The 9,096-nt window shown below is 49.2% G+C and overlaps 1 protein-coding gene across 1 annotated transcript; it reads left to right on the forward strand.

Annotated features, from left to right (window-relative positions):
• Positions 1-2,665: 2,665 nt before the first annotated feature.
• Positions 2,666-8,580, forward strand: Serpina4 (serpin family A member 4). Its single transcript, XM_051150907.1, has 4 exons — positions 2,666-3,385; positions 5,666-5,942; positions 7,509-7,668; positions 8,315-8,580. Exons 1-4 carry the CDS (start codon positions 2,749-2,751, stop codon positions 8,510-8,512), a joined length of 1,272 nt encoding a protein of 423 aa, XP_051006864.1. The 5' UTR covers positions 2,666-2,748; the 3' UTR covers positions 8,513-8,580.
• The last annotated feature ends 516 nt before the right edge of the window (positions 8,581-9,096 follow it).

Below are 9,096 nucleotides of genomic sequence, written 5' to 3' on the forward strand. Positions count from 1 at the left end.
CATTGCCCTTGGTCCAGTGTGACCCTTTATTTTTGAGATGGGAGTCAACCAGCTAAACCTGGGGAAAGGGGCGGAGGGTATACATTCACAAAGCACATGGGAAGCCAGGTGGAGACCAGACCCTTTCAATGTCTTTCCTTGGCAAACCCCACACATCAGGCAAACACAAAGAAGCAAGCCATGCCAAATTCCTCTGGGAGGATAGAGGGGTGTTGTCTTAGTGGTGACTGGCTCACTTCCGGTGAGTAATCTGTGCTTTTCCACGGCCTTGTTGTTAATCATTAGTTGATCTGGAGGAGGTCAGAGTGTTCTAGTTTCCTAAGCTTCTACAAATCATTCTGCAGCTCAGATAGCCACCCAGGGCCACTCCAGGACGGACTGTACCGTGAGTACCTCATGGAGAAGGGGAATAATGTTAAAAGAGGGTGACTTGCTGTACTATTTGCTCAAGACCAAGAGCTCTGCCCAGGTCACTGAATGTCAAAGCTAAATTCAGGGGAGTCTGGGGCCAGCTGGACATCCGGTCACCCTCCCTACTTGGTAGAAATACTCAGACTAGATAGAAACCCTGGTGTACTTGTGCTCAGTGCCTCTGATCTTTTGCTGGGCTGCTGCCACTCAAGGCCCTAAAGCCTCTACACAGACAGCTCAGGGGCAGCGTCTGCCAGTTCTAGGTCTTCCAACGCTCCAGGCAGGCGCTGTTGACATGACAGAGGGTGTTCTGGGTAATTCACTTAAAGCCACAGGAAAGTATGTAATACCAGGTTTAGGAAGCTATGCAGGGAAGGATGAGTCTAGGAGCCAGGTGTATTATTAAATCTTCCCTCCTATGAAGAAAGACCAGGCAGAGCTACTGTTGTGTCCAAGGTCAGCAAAGAACAGTTCAAGTGTCAGTTGCGTCCCAGTCTCTAAGCAAAGAATCCAAGATGTAGAAAGCCAGCACCGAAGTTCTCATTTGAACAGAGAAGTTGAGTATCAAATGTAAGAATTATACATCTCTGAACTATGTCACTGAGTGGGGTGACCCAAGACTGTAATCTCTGCTACTCAGGAGACTTAGGCAGGAAGCCATCTTTAATTCCTTCTGGTGTTAAAGAGTTAGTTCTGCCCTGGACAGTTTTAGTGAGGTAGTGTCTGAAAATAAGAAGTAGGAATTCAGGTGAGTCTTTTATTACACCCATCACCCTGTGTCCTCACACTGTACTGACAAATGTACCATTAAAGAAAAAGTAGAAGGGCCAGAGAGATGGCTCGAGAGTCTAGAGCACTAACTGTTCTTGCAGCGGACATGGGTTCTGCTCCCAGCAGAGCCCATGCACAGAGTTTGGTCAAATATTCTTGCTTTGGCCACAGTTGCTTCCCAGTGTCCAGGGCAGAGAGTCAAGGCAGAAGAGACTGGTTTGCGAAGGCACGGATGGCACCGTCTGGCCATCAGTAGGAAGTTTCTCATCCTCGGTCTGAGGGAGAGGCATGAAGACAAGAACAAGGATCCTTGTGTGTGGGGCATGAGTGGTCCAAAGAGAAACTCTCAGGATATGAGATGGGAAGAGGGGAGAGGCGTAGAAGTCCAGAGAGATGTGCATGGTGATGGAGGGGCTTTTGGCCAAGAGCCTAAAAACGTTAGGGCTACGGGATGGAAGAAGGGTGGAGAGATTCAGTGTAGAGCATTGAACAGCCTGTCTCGGGCAGCTCACATCCATTGTGAGAAGAGCATCAGTCTCGCTATTGTAAATGTAGGCAAAGTCCTTCATTGGCTCTGCTTTCCTCTTCTGCACTGGGGCAAGGATAGAAAGACCAGCTCTTCCTGCTTCCACTTGGGGGGAGAAGCACAAGAAAGTGGAGGAGAGCGCACTAGAGACTGGGCAGCATGGGGGTACGTGTGGCAAAGGCGGTGCTCACACCTCCATTGTCCTGTCCACAGAGGACTGGGATAAAGGCATGGAGAAAGAGTGGCATGGAGAAAGTGGTGCCTGGCAGAGAGGAAGAGGCCTTGCTCTAGCCGGACTCTTGCTAGTTGGTAGCTTTTGCAAGTCAGGTTTGGACCCTCCCTTTCATCTCTCTCTCGAAAGACAGTGGAATCCAGGCAAGCTCCTGGGGGAGGCAAATGAAATAAGATGCAGGAACTGGGGTGTGCTTCACGAATCTAAAGCTGTGTCACCACAGGGTAACCTTGTCACCACACACGGATGGTACTGGCATTTGCCTGCTTTCCATTGCCAGAACTGAGCACATGCCTTTGTCCAGAGTGTGTGAAAAGCCAATAAACACTGTGGGGAGACAGGGGAAGGCAGAGGGTCTTTAATAGGAAGCGACAGGAGCAGTGGGCTAATTCCTGAACACACTGGAGCCATTTAAGCCTCTTCTCATTGGAAAGACTTGTATCACATGTACAAGGGATCATATGCCACATGTCCAAAGATACCACACAGAAAAACCTCTGGGTTCAGTACTTAGTTCGAGGTTAAGCCTAGACCAGGAGAAGAGGGGATGGACAGCTCTCACTAGCATAAACCAGTCCTTGCATGGTTCTATAAACAAATAAGCAAGCAATCTCAACTGTTATAGCAGTCATTTAGAGGGCCACCCCCGCAAGCATAGGTAGCAGCCCCTAAAACGCCCTACCTAGTGATTGGATGTCCCCACCCCTGGGCCTTGCCTGCTGCTATAAGCAGGGCTCCTATTTGCTGCTGGAATGTCCTTGGGTTGCGGGTGGGGTGTCATTTTCTCCACAGATCTGAGAGACCCAGCATGCCTCACACTCACTGGCTGCTCCTTCTTCTGGCTGGACTCTTGGTGCTTTCTCCCAGCCAGCCAGCCCAGGAGCCGGACAACCCATCCAATGGAACCTCTAGAGAGCTCTCACAGTGGAACATTTCAGGCTATGAGATCGCCCCCAGCAATGCCGACTTTGCCTTCCGCCTCTACCACCTGATAGCTTCCCCAAACTCTGGGCAGAATGTTTTTTTCTCCCCCCTCAGCATCTCCACCGCCTTGGCCATGCTGTCGATGGGGGCTGGTGGGGACACACAGACTCAAATCCTTGAAGGCCTGTGCTTCAACCTCACAACGCTGTCATTGCCCCAAATCCACGAGGGTTTCAGGTTTGTGCAGCACATGATAGGTCGCCCAGCCACTGATCTGCGCGTCCATGTCGGCAATGCGCTGATCCTGAGCCAAGACCTGCAGCTCCTCCCCGAGTTCGTCAATGCCACCGAGGCCTCCTACAACAGCAAAGTCTTACGCACTAACTTTGGAGACACGGAGGCTACGATCCAACTCATCAACAACTACGTCAAGGAGAAAACTCACGGGAAGATCCGGGATTTGGTCAGAGCCCTGAGCCCTGACATAAGGATGGTGTTGGTGAATTATATCTTCTTCCAAGGTGAGCCAAAAAGGTGCCAGGCCACTGAGGAGCAAACACTCCTATTGGGAGGTAGATGAGGGTGGGATGGAGGACACAGGGACCTTTAGCTCTTTCCACAGCCCCATCTTCTGTTAAAAACCTCCAGAGATTAATGGAGCGCAGTCCATTTTTCAAACTCAGCTTTCAATGTTTAGTTTGGAGGAGCAGAGTGCACGCCATGGACACATGTGGAGCTCAGAGGACAACGTGTGGGAGTTGGTTCTCTTTTTTCATCATGTGTGTCCTGAAGATCAAGCTCAGTCATAAGACTTGTTTCTGCCCCATAGGTCATCTTGACAGCTCCAAATCTCAGCTTGGAACTGGCTGTGATTCAGGATTCATAGACGGCAAAGGGGAAACTGTCCCATACAATGACCTGGCAAAGTAGCCATCACACTGGTGTATCACATACAGCATGCACACAAAACAACTTCACTTTAAAGATTCACTTTGTGATGTTCAGTTGTGCGTCTCTGTGTGGGTGTGTGCATGTAAGTACAGATGCTGGCCACAGCCAGAAGCACTGGAACATCTGGAGGTGGAGTTACGTCTGGTTGGGAGCCACCAAGTGGGTGTTGGAAATTGAACCCCAGTCCTCTGGTAAGGCAACAGGTGCTCTTAACTGCTGAGCCGTCTCTCTAGCTGAGTGGTTCTCAGCCTTCCTGAATGGAAAGGCTGTGAGCCTTTAATACAGTTCTTCATAGTGTGGTGACCGCAACCATAACATTATTCCATGGCTACTACGTAACTGTAATTTTGCCACTATTATGGATCACAATGCAAATATCTGATGCACAGGGTGTCTGATGTGTGGTGCTGTGGTGTCATGACCCACAGGTTGATAACCACTGCCTTAGGCTCCTCCAGTGCACTGCCCTGGAGATCTCAATTCGTCTGCCCTTCTACTGCCTCCTCACTCTTTCCCCATGCTCCCACTCCTCTCCTTCCCACAGTTTAGATATCAGTGGCTGTCACAACAACCATTTGCTTGCAGACACTTATAACTAGCATTTTAGACTTCCTGGTAAAATGACCTGCCAAAGCTGCACGCCTCTCTACACCCAGAGGCCCAGTTAATCCACCTCTGTTCCTGCAGCTGGATGTGGCTGGAAGAAATGACCCAAGTGTGTGTGGACTTTCCTGTTGGCCATGTGTGTGCATCTCCATGGTCACATCCCCTCACATAGAACTTCACACTCCTGCTAGCACTAGCGACCTCCTTCTCAAACCCGCCTCCTCATTCTCCAGGTTGGCTTGATAAGCTTTCCTCCCAGTCACTGAGAAAGCACAATCTGCTATATGAAATTGTCGTTTTGTACCAAACCCCCATCGGTTCTTGTCTCTGCGTTGGAAGTGTGAACCCCAACCCCTCCTTTCCTGATGGCAGGAGGGACATCCACTCTGCCCTGACAAGGGATGCTGTTATAAGCTGAGGTTGGGAGTGGACTGAGCCCCATGCTGCCCTGCAGGTTTGCACAAGCAATAAGACCGTGGACAGGTGAAGACATTCCCGAGGTCCACACTTGTTCTTCTCTGTCTCTTAACTTCTTGTTGCTGGACTAGAGTGCTTGTCATGAACATCTTCGGCGGAGGCAAGGTTTTCATTGGTCATGGTCTCAGAGCATCATGGTGTAGAGAGCATGACAGAGATGCTTCCTCTCACAGCAGGCAAAAAGCAGAGCAGAATAGCGGCAAAAAAGGACCAGAGTGACACAGCCCCTGAGGACATGTCCCCAGTGTCCTTTATCTATTCTGCTCCTTCACAGTGAGACCCAAAGGTTTTTGAATCCATCAATGTCTAAACCATTCATTAGGCCAGAGCCCTCATGATGCCTTTGGTTTGAAAATGCCCTTACAAACATGCCCTGTTGTGTGCTGACTTTTCGGAGCAGCAGTTCTCAACCTTCCTAGTGCTGTGACCCTTTAATGTAGTTCCTCATGTTATGGTGACCCACAATCATAACATTATTTGGTTGCTACTTCCTAACTGTAATTTTGCTACTGTTATGAATCATAATGTAAGTATCTTTGGAGCTAGAGGCCTGCCAAAGTGTTCATGACCCACAGGTTTGAGAACCACTGCCCTAAATTATTCTCAGTTGAATCGAGGTGCCAAATGAAACCAACCATTCCTCTTAGATGACTTGAATGGGGCACAATGACAACAAGGAAGGGATTTCAGTGGCTCCGCCATGGCTCTGGGCTACAGGTGCCATCCTTGCAGTAATATTTGGCTTCTCTGTCTCCTCTTATCCTCAGGTCTATGGAAGAAACCCTTTCCTTCCGCTGCAACCTTTGACCAGGACTTCTACGTAGATGACAGCACAGTTGTGAAGCTGCCCATGATGCTGCAAACCCAGCAGGAACACTGGTTCCTTGAAGACAAGCATGTGCCCTGTGTGGTGCTGAGAATGGATTACAAAAGCAATGATGCTGTGGCATTTTTCATCCTTCCTCACCGGGGCAAGATGCAGGAGGTGGAGCAGGTGCTGTCCCCAGACATGCTAATAAGGTGGAACCGGTTGCTTCAGAATAGGTAATAAAGTGGGCACATGGTGTCCAATTACAGCACCACTTCAAATGGGCCCTTCTCATGAAACCCAGTGGTCAGAAATTGGAGTTACCAATACTCTGTGAAGGCACTGGCCATGGCTCTGAGACTTCCATGAGTCTTCTCAGACAGTGATTTCTCCTCTGGTGGTTAGAAAAGCATCCTATTCTCATTGGAGTTAGGAGTAGAGGTAGGAGTCTTAGGTTCTTTTATTGTACAGGTCTTGGGTAGAGTGACCTTGCCTCTGAGGGTCAACCCTTGTGCAAGGAATATAGAGAACTCCTCCTCCACCTATATGACTGTCTGAACCAACAGAGAAGGGCAAAGAAAATTCTATCCACCAATACAATGTTCTATACAGAGAGAGGGAGGACATGGAGGAATCTAATGTGCCCTCCCCTATTCCCTGTTCAGGTAATTTTACAGAAATGTTTTGTTGCATTTTTCCAAATTCTCAATTTCAAATACCTATGCATCGGAAGGGATTTTGCCAGGTCTGGGCTTCGAGGTACACCTGGTACTCTAACAGAGGTGCTTCTGGTAGCCAAACTCAGGTTAAATAAAGGCAACTGTTTCCTTCTGAGGCAGGATCAGATCAACTGCTTCAAGCTCTGAGTAGAAATGTTTCCAGTCATATAGAAGATGAAGACCAGCCAGGGGCCTGATTCAGGCAGGAGTTCACATGAGCTTAGACAGGGAATCAACCCATGGAAGCCATTCAATCAGGAGCAGATGTGATCCATAAGGCCTCAGAGGAGGAAAAGCGGGGGGGGGGGGCTGGCACTTGTGCCACAGGGTATCTGTACAGCTCCAGAATGCAGCCTCTGCAGAGGAGGAGCATCCAAGTACTCCTCCAGATGGACGACAGGCAACTCAGGGATGCTCGGAGAAGCAGAACTCCCCTGAGGAGGGGGGCCCCCTAACTGATTGTCCAATACCAAGTGGTCAGCACCAAAATTATATGCATACAAGAGACACTAAGTGCAGGAGGTAGAGAAAGAAAAAAAATGGGGTGAAATAGGGCGATAATTTTTCAATAGAAATAATTCCCCAATAGCTAAGCAGACATCTGGGGCCTGTAACCACGATTGGCATCCAGCTGAGGTATTGCCTGACTCACGTGTGTTTCTGGAAGCTAAACATTCATGAAGTGGAGAAAGTCAATTTTTCTAAGGAAGTCTCAGACTAACCAGGGCACAACTGCCTCAAGAATCTAGTGTCATGAGCTGGGGATATGGCTCAGGCAATACAGCACGTACTATGAAAGCACTAGGACCTGATTCTGTATCCCAGAGCTCACATTATTAAAAAGCCGGGGGTTGGGGGTGGGGACCTGTCCTCCCAGGAGGCAGGTGGATCGCTAGGGTTGGCATGTCAGCCAGCATAACTCACTCAGCAAAGTTCCAAAGTTCCAGGGCAATAAGACACCCTGTTCCAGTCACCTGAAGTCGGCCCTGAGATTGCCACACATGTGCACACACTCAACCTGTTCATATGTGCATGTACATACGCAAACACAAGCTAACATGCCTCCTCCCTGTGCCTCTTCAGGTACTTTTACAGAAAGGTCAAGTTGCAGTTCCCCAAGTTCTCCATTTCAAATTCCTATGCATTGGATGAGATTTTGCCCGACCTGGGCTTCCAGGACCTGTTCACTCCGCGTGCTGATTTCTCGCATATCAACAAAGAGGAGAAATTGCAATTATCTAAAGTAAGCAATAAAGGGTCATAGGTTGTACAGACCTCTGTGGGAAGACTCCTGCCCCTGCTAAGGATGTGGCCAATAGATGTCTTCCCCGCTACCACAGTCTCTAGCCTGAGTGTGCTCAGTCTTCCACAGGTATCAGTAGCCACACACTGGCCGGCCAGTCGCTGGACACAGTCTCAGTGTTGAGATGACATATCTGTGACCAACCCACGCCCTCGGGTACCTCTAAATCTGGCAAGAATTCTGGCACCTGAGTGGGCCACAGCCATAGAAAGCGAACTGTAGGAGCAGCAAAGGGAGGGGGCTGGAACCTGTATGGGGTATGTACATGGGATAAGCAGAGATCCATGACATAAATGTGGGGAGTACATGTACGTGGGTAGTCCTAAGAGAGGAATATGAACATCTGTCTTGCTCCTTGCCTTGTGATATTGCATGGTCTTTGATTTAATTGCCTGTATCCTAAAATGGCCACAATGCAACTGACCTAGGAGGTGACACTAATACGTAGACCAATTTTGGGGATCAGGAGGGGCAACTATCATTACTATATATCTGGAGAGGCTGTAAATCCTGTGATTTCTCTCTCTCTCTCTCTCTCTCTCTCTCTCTCTCTCTCTCTCTCTCTCTCTCTCTCTCTCTCTCTCAGGTTTTCCACAAGGCTACCCTGGATGTGAATGAAGTTGGCATGGAGGCTGCAGCATCCACTGTTGTCCTTACCACCTTTTTTTCTGCCCAACGCAAGACACCTGTCCTTACATTCAACCGGCCCTTCCTTGTGGTGATATATTCCAGCAACACGCAGAGTATCCTCTTCATGGGGAAGGTGGTCAACCCCAAAGCATAGCTGCCCAGCACTAGCTGGTCTGCTGCAGCAGGAGGATGTGGCTGAGGCAGCCTGCATACGAGAGGCTCTGCACCCGTGACTGGGGACAGGGAAGGGTCTATGACTTCAAAAAGCAGCCAGTGGTACAAGAAGGGGTGGGGCTAGATGGACTGGAAAGTGGGAGAGGCCCTCCTGGGGGGAAATTCAAACAGATTAAACCAAATGAAAGCTCTGAGACTCTGGTATGTGTTTGATGCCTCACACGAAGAAGACATTTGCGAATGTGTCCTTTGTCTATACCTTCAGACCTTACCCTGTTAGCAAACCTGGTTCCAGAGGAGAGTGTGAGGTGCTCAAGACCCATATGGTTCCCCAGGTATGTAGAGAAGGGAAGTCAGTTTGCCGAGCAGAGTTAGTGTTTTTTAGTTCCAGAAGAGGGGCAGAAAAAGCTCTGAGAGGGAGACTCCCAAGACAAACAGCCAGAGCCATCAGGACACTAGCCTGGTGTTTTTACCCCTCTTGCCTCATTGTGACATGCATGCCAGAAGTGGTTTAAGGAAGGACAGATTTGCATTAGCTCACTGTCTCAGAGGGCTTCTGTGCCT

Source organism: Acomys russatus, chromosome 1 (assembly GCF_903995435.1).
Source record: "Acomys russatus chromosome 1, mAcoRus1.1, whole genome shotgun sequence".
Lineage (NCBI taxonomy): Eukaryota > Metazoa > Chordata > Mammalia > Rodentia > Muridae > Acomys > Acomys russatus.